Source organism: Acipenser ruthenus, chromosome 25, assembly GCF_902713425.1.
Source record: "Acipenser ruthenus chromosome 25, fAciRut3.2 maternal haplotype, whole genome shotgun sequence".
In the NCBI taxonomy this organism is placed as follows: Eukaryota; Metazoa; Chordata; class Actinopteri; order Acipenseriformes; family Acipenseridae; genus Acipenser; species Acipenser ruthenus.
In genome coordinates, this window is record NC_081213.1 from 22,192,526 (window position 1) to 22,209,380 (window position 16,855).

General features: G+C 36.8%; 1 protein-coding gene across 4 annotated transcripts in view; it reads left to right on the forward strand.

The window, feature by feature from the left end:
• LOC117414149 (FERM domain-containing protein 4B-like) overlaps nucleotides 1-15,816 on the forward strand; it is a 58,612-nt gene extending 42,796 nt beyond the window's left edge. For 2 of the 4 annotated variants that reach the window (XM_058999791.1, XM_058999788.1), the window contains exons 12-23: nucleotides 5,611-5,687; nucleotides 6,495-6,633; nucleotides 7,460-7,601; nucleotides 8,131-8,264; nucleotides 8,362-8,478; nucleotides 8,928-9,156; nucleotides 9,331-9,387; nucleotides 9,828-9,966; nucleotides 10,466-10,633; nucleotides 11,289-12,079; nucleotides 12,181-12,319; nucleotides 14,074-15,816. In XM_058999791.1, the coding sequence (XP_058855774.1) occupies nucleotides 5,611-5,687; nucleotides 6,495-6,633; nucleotides 7,460-7,601; nucleotides 8,131-8,264; nucleotides 8,362-8,478; nucleotides 8,928-9,156; nucleotides 9,331-9,387; nucleotides 9,828-9,966; nucleotides 10,466-10,633; nucleotides 11,289-12,079; nucleotides 12,181-12,319; nucleotides 14,074-14,194 (2,253 nt within the window). In that variant the 3' untranslated portion in view covers nucleotides 14,195-15,816. Of the gene's footprint in view, nucleotides 1-5,610; nucleotides 5,688-6,494; nucleotides 6,634-7,459; nucleotides 7,602-8,130; nucleotides 8,265-8,361; nucleotides 8,479-8,927; nucleotides 9,157-9,330; nucleotides 9,388-9,827; nucleotides 9,967-10,465; nucleotides 10,634-11,288; nucleotides 12,080-12,180; nucleotides 12,320-12,857; nucleotides 12,966-13,277; nucleotides 13,433-14,073 lie in introns of all 4 variants that reach the window. The other 2 variants (XM_058999789.1, XM_058999790.1) reach the window with 2 other exon arrangements.
• The last annotated feature ends 1,039 nt before the right edge of the window (nucleotides 15,817-16,855 follow it).

Consider the following 16,855-nt stretch of genomic DNA (forward strand, 5'->3'; position numbering starts at 1 on the left):
GGTACAATTCTCATCTTAAACATCCACACATGGACCCTGTTACAGCTTTGCTACTTGCCAGACTGCAGTCTTGGTAGCCATGCTCATTGCTGAATAAAAGTCAATGGGCAATGCCTAGTTTAAAAGCTGAAGGAGAAACCCATCTGTCTGACCAAAGCATGAATACAACACTGTCTTTTTTCTAAGCCATGGTTTTCAAGGTGTACACAGGAGGAATCTGTGTGTGTGTGTGTCAGTAACAGGGTAAAAAGGATTTGTTTTCCTTTTATACACTTGTGAAAACAATGATTGAAATGTTGTTGTTGTTGTTTAAGATGCAGTTGATTTGCCTTATTGTTATGCCATTTTGACTAATAACTTAACTTGATTTATTGCCACCTAGCAATAACCAAGATAAAATGAGCTGTCACCTGGTTCAGAATATTGATTTATTTTCTTGTTAAGTTCAGTAGCCTTGTTTCCAGTGACCCCTCTGCCTTGCTCACAGCATGGTAATCTAATTATGCAAAGCTGTATGTCATTCTGTGTACTTTTCTCACAGAGAAGAAACAATTGATCAAGTAATACAAGTCAGTTACACTGGTAGGGGGTGGAAAGCTTGGGTGGGGAACTTAGTGTTTATAAGAGTGTGTCAGAATTGTCTCCTACACAAAGCGAATCTAAAACACATTTTACTCAATTCAATAAAAGAAAACAAATGCATGTCTTTGAGAGCTCATTTATTCTTCATTAAAATATAGAGAACACGGGGGGAGCGTCGCATTGGCTCTGGTGCTCCCACAAGTTAGGAATTGTTTCTGCAGTGGACCCTTCTGTCCAGGCTTCTGGTGAGCTCAGGCAGACAAACGCAGGGCTGGCCTTTGTCCTCCAGAGGTCAGTAACTTGTGACACCTGCTCTCGAGCTCCTGGGTGTAACTGGGGAAATTTGGCTTGGTTGTGGGATCGGAGGAAGACCACTGATCCTTCAGTTCTCCTAGTTTTGTGTGAGGAATCGCTGTGGTGAGGGAACATAATTGGACATTCTTAATTGCTAAGAATCAGGTGTAAAATAATAGGGCACTCTACATTTCTTTAAAAAAAATTAATAATTTGAGAACACTAATCACGACAATAAATTAAAATTTTTATTATTTAATTAAACCTTTATTGAATGTGGCCCTGGGGTTCTTGAAAATACAATGAAGCCCTTTCGATCCTGTCAACTTTATATCTGTGTATTTTTAACACCGAAATTGAACTGTGGTCAATTGCTGAAAAGCATGGTAAGGGCAAGAAACACAAAGTGTCATTTATAGAACAAAACATGGAAGTAAAGACAAAGTGGCCACTATATATAATAGCTATAGATATAGATAGAGAGGTTTTTTTTTTCTTCTACAGAATGCACAGTGATATGTATCTCTGAGAAATTAATTCCCGAGTGCTTTGGGTGATTTGAGGTAGTATTACTGGATTACAGTTAAAGGAAGTATTACTTGTGAATGTTTTAGGTTACTATTTCTTCCTTGAGTTTAGTAAAAACAAAAAAGCAATCATAATCTAGCAGTGCTGCCTTAAATCACCTTCATTTTAACATGCGGGTAAATGTTAAACATTTAAACTTATTGCTGGGATTGCCTGTGTTTCAATCTGCTTTTCTGTTTATTGTGAATGTAGGTCTTTTAAAAGTGCAGGTTTGGCAGCAGCGGAGACTGGTGATCGGCGGATCGTTCTTTTTGGGCCCCCAATAACTTTGTGACTAACTAGTCTGTGATACTGAAAGGTTCACCACATTGCTGTACATACAGTACAGGGGTGTGTATAGCACATTGTATTCCAGGAGATATTTAAAGCATGAGGAAACCACTGCACATTATATCAGTCAAGATAAGAACTCCCACCAAATAAGCACGTTCCTTTTTTAGATCATGGGTTTGTTTTCATGGAAAAGAACTATCTCTTCAGATGAAAAAGGGGGACTTGGATGAATATTTGTTTTGTGAGCATCAGAAACACATGCATTTTATAGGGAAACGGGCGTTCATTTGAGCAATGATGATCAGAAAAAAGTCCCTTAGTGAAGGGAAAGCTTAGTTCTGTGTTTCTACAATGTAGTGTTGCGTAGCTCTCGGCCCCCTTGTTTTTCTTTAAAATTTATATTAGAACTTCTTAGACTTTTAGTATTTGCACAAAAAAAACACAACCTATTATATCTTCTTATTAATGTTGGCTTGACAGTTATTTGAATTAATAGTTTGTAAAACTAGGTTTAGTTGGTATTAGCAAGTTAATGTCCAAATAGCACTTTTGAAGTTTCCATGCAGCATTGAAAAGAACTTTAAACTAACCAATCAGCATCACTTCTCAACCCACAATAAATATTGTGAAGTGTACCAGACTTGGAATTGTATTAGTGGGCTGCCTGGTGCCCATGTGAACCTTAGACAAACATTCTTCATGGTATGTAGACAGTGAACCCAGTACATTGGAGGGATCCCTGGAGGGAAAGTATTAGCTAGTATGTGTCGGAGTGTCATCTGATATTACGTTTTCCTTGTTTTATTACCTATATCATGTGTTTTAGTTACACTTTGCCCAGGCCCCCTGGTTTGTTTAGAAGTCCAGACACTGTTTATAGATGACTAATATTTATTTTACATACTACAACTGTGAAAAATCATCTTAATATTTTTAGGAGTTTTCACTTTTTTTTTATTTTTTATACAGAGGCCTTATGCCTGGGTATACTTTTGCTAAATTTGTACCCAACTGGAAAATAATAACTATTATTGTTACACTATTAAACAACTTAAGTGCAAATATGATTCTTTAAATTAAAGTTGAGAGTAGTTTGTCTAGTTTTTACAGTGGTGTAAACTTTGCTGAAATAAAAGCTTAGTAAATCTGGTCCTTTTGTCTTAGTTTGAATAAAAGGGGACATCCATAAAAGCTGGCAAAGTAACAATAGAAAAGAAATGCTTAATACCTTATGGTGACACTGCCAGGGTTTGCAAGACTGGAGGGGATGGTTAAGTACTCAGCTAAATCAATGAAGCTATTTCATCCAGTCGGCACTAACGATTGCACACACACAAAAGTCCTCTTAGCCTGGGAACTGTGACACATCCCTTACATTCTTTAAAAAACACTGAAACCTTTTTGTCACACTTGACTCATCAAATGAATTGGATAAATGTTTTCCTTGTATAACAAACCCGTTAATTTATGTTGTTCTCTTTTTGACTATTCAGAAGCATGGAGATGGCTACTAATCTCAAATAAAACAACAGCAATCTTGAATGACAAACAATGTGTTTTGTGCTTTGGACAAAAGGGGGGTGTCTCTCTATTGCCATTTTTGACAAGCGATGAACAGTTTGTTTTAAAATACGAAAGGAACGTTAGTGTTGCCCCGTAGATAATTGATTTGTAATTTCAGGGGCGTCTGAGACCCCAGATCCAGACGCAGGAGTGCTCAGTTTCATCTTGTTGCTCTTGTCAAGACAACACTTAGTCCCTGTTAAGTACATCTTATGACTGCTAGAAGCATTCAGACATTTCTTAGTGGGACAGACACTAAACAAACAATTGTGATTTTTTTTTATTTATTTTTTTACCAATTTAATGGAGGGGGGAGGGGGGGGTGGCAAATACTGTAGGTAGAACACCATGAGGTATTAATAAAATTCTAAACTGCATTAAGATAATTTACTAATCCAACACTAGTAGTTCAGGTTTCATGAACAATATGAAAAGGTGCATTTAACTTGCCTGTTAAGGGAAAAGTAAATGGATACCAGGAAGTGAAACATTTTTCAGTATAACCTGTGAAACTGGTTTTTCAAATAAAGTCATACAAACCAGATACCAGCTTTCACAAGAAGGAATGCCCTTAGTTTTAAAGTTTGATTTGATGTTTATACATGGCTAGAATGCCTTGTTCTTTCATTTAAGGTCAGTTTAACATTCTTACTATAAAAAGGTGGAAAGTTTCTCTTATCTGTTCAGGGGGGTGGGAACCAGCAAGGGTGTTGACTGAACATGTGATGTCACTGTGAGTAGGTGGTGGGTGGGGCTAGTGGAGCTCAGTGAAACTTGCTACACCTTCAAGGCTGAATCTCTGAAACCAGACAGCAGAGAGTATTGCCCATGGCAGCTTCAGTCCTGTGGGAATCTATCCAGTGGATTTTCATGTGTTAATTCAATCGTATGTGCTCCCTTGACGAGACACTTAAGGAGTTATAATAAAAAGAAAAAGAATTAAGAACTTGGGTGAAAAGAATCGGGTAAGCTTAAAAAAAGAGCACTGTATTTTCAACACATCGTTTTAATTTATTTATTTTCAGTAGCCATACATTTATGAACAAGACTAGCTGCAGTCTGTCATTATCACTGGATGTATAGAATGTTTTAAAAAGTTGGTTGTAAAGAATTGCCTTTAAGCCGTGAGAAACACCATCCTTGTTCTCTACAGGACCTATACAAAGTATCAGATATGGATCATGATGTATTAATTATATGTGTGTGTTTTGTTTTATTTGAACTCTCTGTGACTGATTCTCAATCTTTTGTGTTTTTAGGTAATGGTAAAAGTAATTACTGTATGTTAAAACATGTGCACATTTTTATTTAAAAACCAGAAGTTTTTGAAAGGTTACAATTGTGCTGTATTTTGCTAACTTTCATTAATAATTATGTAGTAGGTAACCATAGAATGTAACCAACAGTTTAAGTAGAAGCACGATTCCTAATATGTAAAAGAGATAATTCGTCTAGTTATGACAGTCTGTCCATAGCATTTTTAGTTATTAGTTATGTGAATTTCCTAATAAGTAACTGGTGTGAACAACCACATAAAAAATGCTGATTTGATTCAAAGTAACCTCCTTTCCAGATCCCCAGTGTTAAAAGAAAAACCATTCATGATTGTTTTATCTTCATTAAATTTTGCATTTTGATGATGGTTTTTTTTGTAAAACACACACCCACTTTAGATATTGCAGTTAATTGGACAGAATTTGTAAATTCAAGATAAGGTGTTCCCAACAAGTGTGCTTCACACTTTGGCGCAGTCGCTGGATGCAAAGGTGTCAATTGGTGGACAGGCAGACACAGATCTCATTAACAGTAGAACAGCAGCGTTAATACAGAGCATCAGAGGGTTTTTTTTATTACTGTAGCAGCCATGTAAATTGGTGTGTCCTCACACCTCATTAGATTTGAAAGACACTTGCTGGGCAGTGCTAGCCATGGTGTTTTATGCCCGTTCTGGTAGTGTTACTGAAAGTGTATTTAACTGAATGTCCTATGTATGTGTATTATGAGTCATTGTCCTTTTAAATACTGAATGAACTATCTTGTCTGATAGCTGGTCAGCACCTTTATGAACATAAACAATGTATTGATCATAAGTACAATATAAATGTACATGTTTTCTTTCCATAGCAAGGCACAGAGGGTATATGTGAAGGTTTTAGCTGTTCATAGTATATGAACAGGTACTTATCATAGTTCTTCCAGTAGAAAGTAATTATTTTATTAAAAACAAAGTATTAAAACTGAAACCCTGCCTATAAACCAGAAGCTCGATTTTCTATAATCGTCCATTCCCTTTTGTATTTTCTCCCACAGTTGTACCAGTGGAAGCAACTTGAGAACCTGTATTTCCGTGAGAAGAAGTTTGCTGTAGAAGTCAACGACCCACACAGGTGAGAGGTGCCAGGTTATCCAAAAAAAAAAAAAAGGGATTCCTGAGCCAACCACTAAGAGGCTTGTTAAAACTTCATCTGTGAACCATTTTTAACCGCTACAAATCTATTTTTATACTCTTTGGAAATAAAAGTGAACCCAGTAGGGGAATTGCAATTAGTGACTGTGGACTATAATTATTCAGCTTCCCTACTTTACTGATGTTGTTTAGATTTAATTTTCTCTACAGAGCCAGTTTTAACCCTGAACATGCATGCCTCATAAAAAGTATATTGGAAGGAAAGTGTTATGAAATGAACCATGCATACCTTTGCATAGTGTTGGTTAATGCATTTGAGAAATATCTAATTTATCAGATGTGAATTGTTGAATAAAAAAGAGAAGTACCCATGATCACAATTGATTGTTCCTGTTTGTCAATCTGATATCTTCATAGATATATATTTGTGTTTGCACACTTGCTGTTATCAGGAATATGGATGTCAGTAGTTGAACATTTCATGTCAACATATTTTCTTTTAATATGGAAAATACAAAATTATACTGAAATATTTATATTACAGAACATGCTAATAATAATAATAATAATAATATTCTTATAGGGAATTTATTGTTAACTAATTGATAGTTCAGTCATTAAACAAGTAATCTGTTGAATGTGATGATTATTTGAAAACATTTACTTGCTACACCTTCAAGGCTGAATTGCATTTAGAGGGGATTGAAGTCACATTGTGTGTTTATTAACTGGTGATTTCCTGTTTGGAATTGTACATTTTAAAACACCTTTCCCTTTTTCTCTGTAGAAGAACCGTTTCAAAACGTACTTTTGGACAGACTGGACTAGTGATCCACACATGGTATGCAAACCATTCTCTGATTAAGACCATCTGGGTGATGGCAATCAGTCAACATCAGTTTTACTTGGACAGAAAGCAAAGCAAAGTAAGTTACCAGTCTTAGCTCAGCTGTTGCTTCCTAGTTTTCACTGTTTCTGGTTGGAGTGCTATCAAAATTAGTGGTTTTATAAGTTTACTTTTAATTATTATTATTATTATTATTATTTATTTCTTAGCAGACGCCCTTATCCAGGGCGACTTACACATGTTACAAGATATCACATTATACAGATATCACATTATTATTTTTACATACAATTCCCCATTTATACAGTTGGGTTTTTACTGGAGCAATCTAGGTAAAGTACCTTGCTCGAGGGTACAACAGCAGTGTCCCCCACTGGGAATTGAACCCACAACCCTCCGGTCAAGAGTCCAGAGCCCTGACCACTACTCCACACTGCTGCTTAATTGCATTAGTTTTCTAACAGTTTTCTCATATTGTTGCATTGTGTGATACAATTGTAACATTTAGGGCTACATTTATTAAGCAGACACCATTTGTGTTCTCATGTAATTTAATATAAGTACATTTGATTATCACCTCAAGTCTTTGTTCTTAGTTTTGGAATCAAATCAGTTAGAATACATTTCTTTTTTTAAATGACAGAAAACAGTAGATTTTACACCTTTTAATACTGAGAGAATTACATCATGTTAGCTTTCTGAGCTCTGCTTGGAATACACAAATGGTAGAGAGAGTGTAAATTACTGTGAACAGGAAAAAAAGTAAGGGGAAGGATTGAGCTGCCTGTAACAAGCAGTGAAAGACATCTCATCTCATCAAGTACAAGTGTGATTAATCAGTGGTTGTTATCCTTGTAACCTGTTGGGGGTGATTTGATAAAGAAAGATCGTTTTTGTCTCGGTAGGCAAAAATTCCATCAGCAAGGAGTTTGGGAGACATCGCAATGGACCTGACAGACGTAGGTGCCCCGAAGATTTCAAAACTGACCAACCTGGAGGGGAAGAATCCACTCATCATGGCAAGCAGTGGCAGTCTGATCTCCTCAGGTAAGTCATTGTTTAAATGGAGGACAACCTATGCACTTCGATTTTGTCCTCAAAGCTTATAATGTCTGACGTAATAAAGACATACTGCTAAAGAGAATTTTTCGCAGTCAAAGCTTTTTTAAAACTAAATATTTGAATGTTTATGTGAGCTATGATTTGGAAGTCTTTACCATTTTTAACGTTTTACATTTTTAGTTCTAGCTTTTTGCTGCTACCTTCTTCTGGTTTATCTCATTGGGGCTTTGCTGAAAGTCACAAATCATTTGTAGTCCCCTAAAATGTGTTTGCTCAGCATCTAACAGCACCGTAGCAAATGAATTATGGAACAGAAACTCCAGTACCTGCCTAATTCATTTTTAAAACCAGTGTTGTCTCAGGTTTCTAATGTTTTTAAGCTGTTTTTGAGTATGAATGTCTTTGGGGGGGTTAGGATTTAAATAAAATACATGAAAAATAATATACCCATAATATTGATTCTTAGTAAATTCAAAAGATCAGTATGCTGCAACAGTATCGCTTAACCTTTCAGGTTCCCAAGATTCAGAGGTCAGTGAGGATCAAAAGAAAGAGAAAATATCAGAACTCAAGAAAAAGGAAAAGGCTCTACAAGACATTCTTGCTCAGAAAATAGAAGAACTCAAGAAAATTTGCATGAGGGAAGCAGTAAGTACTCCATCGTTTTATAGCAAACCTTATTACTTATCGCTTAGAGCTTGTCATGTGTTTCATGTAGATTTAAAATAAAAATGTTTTGTTTCAGGAATTGACTGGTAAATTGCCAAAGGAGTATCCATTGTCAACCGGGGACAAAACTCCAACTGTAAGACGTCGAATTGGCACAGCTTTTAAACTTGATGATTCTTTACCAAATGAAGAGGTATTCCATTCATTTTAGCTAATTTATAAAAAGTCCATTAAATTGCAGACTTAGGTGGCTGCCAGATCTACAATGTAATGAATATTATGTGTTGCAGCCTTTACTTGGGTGTCAGAGATGGTTATAGTAAATAGTGGGGGCTTCTTATTTTTGGATATGCATAAGACACTATAGAAAATGTTTCTGCTGCTTCCTGTTCCCTAATTCTAATGTGTTGCATTTCAAACTCACTCTGGTGGTCTAGGAATGGTTTAATCAGACAGTAGGACCTATAAAAAAAAGGTATTGCAAATGCAGAAATAACACAAAAAACTGAACAACCAAAAGATTCTCAGTAGAAAATGGGAACCACTAATAATGTTAATAAGGCTAATTGGAGATAAAAAAAAAAAGTTGATTTTGATTCCTTTGGTCAGCACTCCTTTAACACACACACCTCTATTCAACAGGATCCCGATTTGCAAAACCTGGAGAGTAGATTTGCTCTTCAACAGAAAATTGTGGAAGCTGCCAAGAAGCTGGCCAGTGAACCAGAACTCTACAAAACCGTGAGGAAAACAAGAAAACAGAACTGTTATGATGCAGTGAAAAGACTGCAGGAGATTGAGAATGCAATCAACGAATACAGAATCAAATCTGGAAAGAAACCCACACAAAGAGCTTCACTCATACTACAAGGTAACACTTCTTGAATACTGTGGTAGCAAATCCGGTTTCTATTATGCCTATCTTGGTGGAACTGCAGAATCTAGACTCACCCTCATGTCTCTAATCCTATGCTGGCTCTACTAATTCAGAAAACCTGCTGATCAAGTCTTCTAGTTTGTAACTTTGTTTCTTTTTTGTCCTCAGATGATGTGATTCCTTCAGAGACCAGCTCCCTGTCTGACAGCCTCACATTGGATGATGGTATGTTTGGTAAATACAAATTACAAATGTTTTGAAACACCACATACATTAATGTGTTGAACGTAGTTGTGGGAACAATCCAGCTGCGGCAGTTCTCAGCAAGATTCTCTATCTGCAATCTTTGTGTACAGTTCAGGATTTGTTCCTGTCAGAAAAATGTAGGGGAGGAGATGAGCCTTTTTGTCTTTTTATTTCAGTACCTAATGATTTAGATAAACAAATAACCCCTTCAATCCTGGATAGTGGACTCGCTCCACTCATAGTGGATTGTGCAGCAAAATTTTCCGATTTTTAGAATAAAACAAACATTTTCATTTAATATTAATTAGTTTTAATGCATGAAATTGTCTAACAAAATTTTCTTGTGGTTAACACTGTTACGTTTTAATAAGTAAAATTACACAAACAATATAACATTGGTTTGTTGTTTTTCCCCTCAGATGATTCTCTTGAGTCTCAGAAACCCCGGTCCAGATCCGTTCAGTCTTCTCCAAAGCTCCATGCCGCGCAGTCTCTGGGAATGGAATACAACACACAGAGAAGAGCCTCTGCCTGTGAGCAGCAGCACGGCAGGGAAAGGTGAGATTGAGCTTTGCATTTGCCATGTCATTAAGACTTGAAAGCGTTTGATTCTCTCTGAAAAAGTCAGGATGTCTGGTTAGACAAGCATCTGTTTCACAACTGGAAACAATGAAGTCAGCATGTTCCTGCAACAAATAAACCACATACACACACAACACTGCCTTACCAGCTGTCTGGTAAAACTGATAACATTTGAGTGGCGTGTTTCACAGGAACTGCAGTCTGTGAGACCTTCTGTGTTTTTTAAACGTGTTTTTTTTAATAGTTAAATGCCTTAAATATGATTTTACATACAGTAATAACTCATACTTTTTTTCAGAGGACTGACAAGAATTTTTAGATTTTACGTAGTTAAAAATAAATAAGATTTTTTTAAAATAATAAATTTTTATGTGCAGATCTACCTTATTACTTTTGTTCTTTACCATTTACCACTGTAAAGTGCTTTGTGACGTACAAGACTCAAAATGTATTACATTTGTAAAATGTCTTCCAGATTCAATGATGGTGACAATGTGCAGGGAACCCTCCAGTATAATCACAGAGAAGCCTTATCAACACACAGCAGTCCTTACAAAACTCCAGCAAGACAGCCCCGTGATACGAGAAGCATGCCTCCAACTCCAGTCATGACTCGCAATGCTTACAGCAGCAGTCAGTTACGGTAGGGGGATAATTAAAACACAATTTGAAAAAACATGTGTCTTAAAGAGGATGATTCCAAAAAGCCCTCCAGCATCGTGCTTGCATAGTGGTGTTATCAGTCTATCTTCTTCCACGCCCAATGGAACCGATTCCTTTTTAATGATAAAGTCCTGAGGAAAACTGTAAATCTTGATGTGCTTGATTTAGGAACAAATGCAGCCTTCTTATTTTCTTCTTAACTCAACAATTTGTAAAAAATAATGTAGTGTTCATTTAATAAAGTTAAAGGGGGGGGTGTTTTTTTGTATGAGGTATATCATTTATTTAATTGCAGTTTAATTATAAAAACAAATCGGAATTTGAAGAGTGAATAGGATTAAATGAACATCTGACAATTCTGGGCAACAGAGTTGTCTGGAGAGAGCACCGGAGCCATGCTGGGTTAACAAATTCCACACTGTAATTAGACTGGGTTTTGTACTGATAGGAGTCAACTTGCATCTGGATACCATCATTCCAGTATCTTCTGGATACAATTAGAATGAACACCCCGGTTTAGCCTCAGTACTTAAAAAAAAGTTGGCTTTTAAAATGGCATCATAAACATTTTTATATTGCAAGCAGTTAAGGTATTTATTTATAACAATGCTTACATTGTTATCCTTTGTTTCTAGGTCTGATGGAACCCCTCAGCACTTTAGGCAACGCAGTGGGAGTTTGGAATCCCAAACCCAGCTCTTTTCTGAAATTGAACCTGAAAAGCCAAGATTCACTCTCTCACCAGCCAGAAGAAGCAACAGCACAGAGGTCCTGGATGACGGATCCTCCTACACAAGCCAGTCCAGCACAGAATATCACAGCACAACCAGTAAATCAGACCAGCACTATCGCACTCTAGATTCTCGCACAAGGGACAAGAGGCGGCACAGGAAACAGAACATGTATGCAAATGCAGGCAGCATGCCAAATCTAGCACAGAATGGTTCGAGGCACTGTGGTTATCAAATGGCATCACATCAGCCTTCCCCTGCATACTATGTTGCAGGATACCCACCTTACACAGACTGTGATCCCTACTCTAATGGAGGATACATCTACGAAAATGGGTCAGAGGGCCATTATAATGTGAATCCCACGTACCGCACAGCAGCCTATTATGGACATGAAAGATATGGTCGTTACTATGATGAGCAGACGGATCACCTCACCCAAAATCCATATGCAACCATAAGACCTCCCAGAAGTAGACCAGGTGCTAAAACCGAACACATGACCAAACACATCCAGAAGGCACTAGTAGCAGAACATCTCCGTGTCTGGTACAACCGCAACACCGGGCACAAGGACCAGAGTCATAGCCTGCAGGCGGGCTATGAATATGAAAGAGGATCACAGCAAGGACCAGGCTATCCTGCTGTGCCAGCATCCTTCTCTCAAACCAGTAGGGCACCTTCGGTCTCTTCAGGTAAGAATTATTTTTTAACCTTTACTCATTTTCTGGATCCACTTCTGTTCTTTCTTTTTTGTTTTAGTTCTTCATTGAAAATCTCTTCTTTCAATCTGCAGTTTCTTCAGCCAATAGCACAGGAACGTGGAGGAGCCAGGTAACCGTCGGCCTTACAGACTATGATGTCCCTTTATTCACTCAACAGCCTTATGTACACTCGTACAGCGACGTCTACAGCAGCATGCCCTCGCACAGCAGGTGAGGAGTAAGACTGATGGCAATGAGTTCAATTTAACATTTAACAAGAAGGAATAATGAATGAACACAAAGTTTACAGTGAAACTAGCTCTAATAGGTCTTCTTAAATTCTAATAATCATGGGGAGATTTTTTTTTTTGACTGAAGATTTTATGTTGCACACTGAGAAACAATGGTCTTGGTCATATCCAAATTAAAATAAACGGATCCCCCATTTAGAAGTTGCTTCAATTAATTGATATTGAAATGTTTCTGTTTTCTTGAGATGTACAAGGTATCTTGTTTCCAAAAGAGTAATAATATAGCTGTAAAATATTGCAGTCCATCGCTATGCATGATTTGTTTAGCAAACCTTCTTCTGAAAATGTGGTTTACTTATGGGTTCAATAGACATTTTCTTGTAGACATAGATCCTGCCACCACTCTTACAGTAATTTGCAGACTCTTGCCTTTCTCTGTGACTCAGCTAGCCCTTCTTCAGTATCTTCTGCTTCTTCAGTGTCTTCAGCTTCCTCACTCTGTCACCTCGCTCTTCCAGCACCACTTTTTATCAGACACAAAACCAGGTTTCTGTCCACGAGCTGCAACATATCTACAGAAACGAGATCACTATTAAATATTCTTATGCTAAATGTAGCCAGCTGTAGTAAGTAATACCATTTTGTGTGTTGATTGCTTTGAAGGATTTCTTACATGATGCGTGCTGGCTTCAATTTGAAGTTAATTTAAATGTTTTGATTTGGCTTGGGGTTTATTCTGAAGTTTGTCAGCTGGTAACTGCATGCTTTTTGTTTTTGTTTCTTTGCAGTGAATAACAATTTTTTTTAAATGTATTTTTACATAAGAACCTTCCTTATAAACATATTCAGAGGTCACATTTATTATAAGTACTTTACAAAGTACGCATTTGATGATATTTGACATGTTTCACCCATATCTTTAAACTTTTTGCGCACAGATATTCCACAGAGAATATGTCAAGGAAAAATGATTTGAGGAAGGTGTGCGCTCCAGAATCATCTGTTAACATGTATGGTCCTGTTGCCAGTTGCATAACTGAGGAGAATTAACAACTAAACCATAGACGGCATAATCAAAGGAATAAACAAAAGGGTGAGCCAAAGAAACATTGATACTGGTGTTACTATATCTTGGAAAAACAATTCTGCTACTAAAACCTAATCTACAGTCCTATAAGGTGGCGGGATTGGAGTACATGCCTAACTCTTTTCTTATTTAACCAGTTATTAAAATAGTGGGTGTTTTACCCATAAAAATGAGAAATGTGACCCCTGCATCTGCATATTTGGTTGTTTTTTGTTTGTGGTCAAGAACTTTCTTTGTACATTTTCTTTTCTGGTAAGTGTAAAGTTATGCATTGTACAACATTTAATCCGATGTTGTTTTGTGTCCAGCAGATAAGACATTTACTGATGCAGATAACATATAAGATCAGTAAATGTGATTTAAATAAGATGTGCTTGAATTATTCATCATTATATAGTATGTTTCAATACATTATTAATTCATGCTTTTGGCCATTCCACTGGGAACTCAAATAACCTTCAAATGCTTTGTTCTGGACTCCTGTCATGCAAGCAACATATGATTGAATAATACCATATTTTCTCCCAAGCTTTCTCTTTTTCTGAATGACAAAACATTGCTGAGGTTTGTGTCTTGTGGTTTTCTTTAACAAAAAAAAACAAAAAACACATACCGTTTTGTGATCTTCAGTCTTTTGTATTTTTCAGATCATATATTGATGTGAATCAAATGGAAAACCCAGAAAGTAACCCATTGGAAAACAGCTTAGACCCAGATGACCAGTTGCTGTATTGGCACGAGGATTCCAAGCCTGGGACAATAGTGTAACCAGTAGTTTACCAATAGACAACAACTGTTCCCTGACCACGCTGCCACATTTTATAAAGCTTTCATTATGTGCCTTGCACCGCAGTTACCTACAACTATTACCCCCACCCCCCCCCCACCCCCCCCACCCCCACCCCTTACTGGTGTTGCTCACAAACATTGGTAAGAAACTGCTCAACAACAGTGTTTTACAACTAATGCTGAGAGGCAGCCATGTGGTTAAGAGAATTAGAAAACTTTGTTGGACGTGTATGGTAAGTTGTGCTGGCACTTGGAAAATATTCTGGCACTTGAAAAGATTCTGATGGTTTTGAAAAAAGAAAAACTATGCTGTAAAAAAAGGGACTCAATGCAAATGAGCATGGTCTGGATAGACTCGGAAACAAAAGAAGAAATGGGCTGGAGAAACGGACTTGCGTGAGGTGTGCTTCAATCAAGATTGTATTGAGACACAGCGGCACGTGTTTTGTACCAATGAAGGTTTTTGCGTGTTTTGGTACAAAGGAGTCCCCACCACATTTTCATGGCGCTGTTGATATGAAGGATGACTTTAAATGGAAAAGTACTTTTTAGAATGATTTATATGGGCAACAGTTGTCTGGTTGCAAAATCGAAGATACAGAGAATTATCTGGCATCAATTCAAGTTTACTGATTAAAATCAGTATATTGTAGTATGTTTTGATAATGCCTGGTACTATTCTTGTAACTACACCCTGTAGTTAACATCATCATATGACAAGAAAACTGCACAGAAAGTGAATTAAAATACCCGTTTTAATGAGAAGGATCCAAAAATGTGGATGTCTGTGGAGTGTCTGATTTTACCATACCTTGTTTTCTAGATGTAATGCTTTGTATTGCACCACTTAGTGTTAGATAAAAAGGTTTAAATCCTTAGTTGGTTTATGCATGGTCACACAAATCAAGGAGTTGAAGCTTTTGGCTTGCCAGTATTTTTAATTTTTTATTTTTTATTAATATCCAATTATACAAGAGGTGTGTTGCCTGGAAACAAGATTGAGACGTTCTATAGTGACTAGTTTTCAATATAGCTGCAATAAAGACTAATACAAGACACTTAAATAACGAATCAAGTACCTATTCTGCTCAAATCATGAGGGCTACACTACCTCATACAATCCAGTAACACCTCAGTTTCAGCTTGACATTGTAATACTGTGGCTTGTGTATTTCAAGGATGTTTTTAATAATACAACATCACACATACATGTGTTTCTTAAACAGCTATTTGTGCATCCCATGCTGGAATCCATGGAATGGTGCTGTTTCCTTACATGAAAAGGAATATGTAACTACTTGTTAATAATGTAAATAAGGAAAGTTTTTGATTTCTTTTTTGTTAAACATTTTTATTATCGGTGTTCAAAAAAGCATGTAATATATAGTACAAAATGAAATTTGGTAAGCTGGTTCTTAGTTATTTGTATCGTTGTAATGCATTTGAATTCGTATAGGGGAATTTCAAAAGAATATGTTAATTAATTTATTCTTTTGCATATTTGTACCGATTTCTTTAAAAAAAAAAAAAAAAAAAAGCCTTTGTGGACTCTTTTACAACCTGTTTTGAAATAGGAAGTCAATAAAAATGTGTGAAACAAACCATGTTTATTGTGATCATTTTTCTCCTGTTTACTTGCTTTACAGAGCTTCAGGATAAAACACATGTTACAGCATGATAATGTTTCATTTGGGTATTTCAGTGAGGCTTATGTTCTGAATGAAAGAGATGATCACAATGGTCCAGATAATATGTGTAGCTACTGAATAAGACCCACATAAGCCAGGCTTTGAAATTGTTAAGAGAAGATGAAATGCAAATCCATACTTTGCTGCCATTAGTACATTTTTGATAGTTGTTAAGTACCAAGGCACAGTATTATCTTCCAGGCAGCACCTCTTTACTCAGAGAGCTTGCTGATCCTGTAGGTTATGTTTATACAGTACATTCCAGTGTCATTTGAAGGGTGGTGCCTAACCACACTGGCTGTACAAAGGTCTTTCCCAACTACTATTTCAGTCAGGACAATCTTATGTTAAATAACCACATTTAACCCAAGCAATGAAATAATACATCTATGCGACCTGTTCATCCCCGCTCCCCTATAGCCCCCACATAGGACAAGGCTGGGAGTGAGGTGGTAATTTGAAAGCATGTTAGGACTGAGTTTGTGAAGTAGGTTTATATACCTTATAGGTTGATGGGAACTTGCCGGTAACTGGCTTGTAGTTTGACTAATAAATAAATGCAATGAACTAGGAATTTGTATTAATAATACTATTGATTTCCTGCCTGAAACATTGCAATTCTTCTTTATGTTCTTCATGTTATTTGTTGAATTATAAACCTTGTTCAGAAAGTTAGCGTTATTGTATGGTTGCACTAATCTGACCAAAAACATTTCATCTCTGCAACAAACTGGGAAGCTGTACAATTATCAAGAGCAGTGATACTCTATTCTGGCCCCCAAGATTCATTCCAGTCCTGGTCTTTATTCCAAGCAGGTCCTAAATTAGTTAACTGCCTCTTAGCAGGTTCAAGTAACTATTTTAGAACCTGCTTGGAGTTAAACCTGGACTGGACTGGAAAAAATATTAACCACAGAATAACTAGTCTGGTAGAGTCCTCAAGTGATATGCA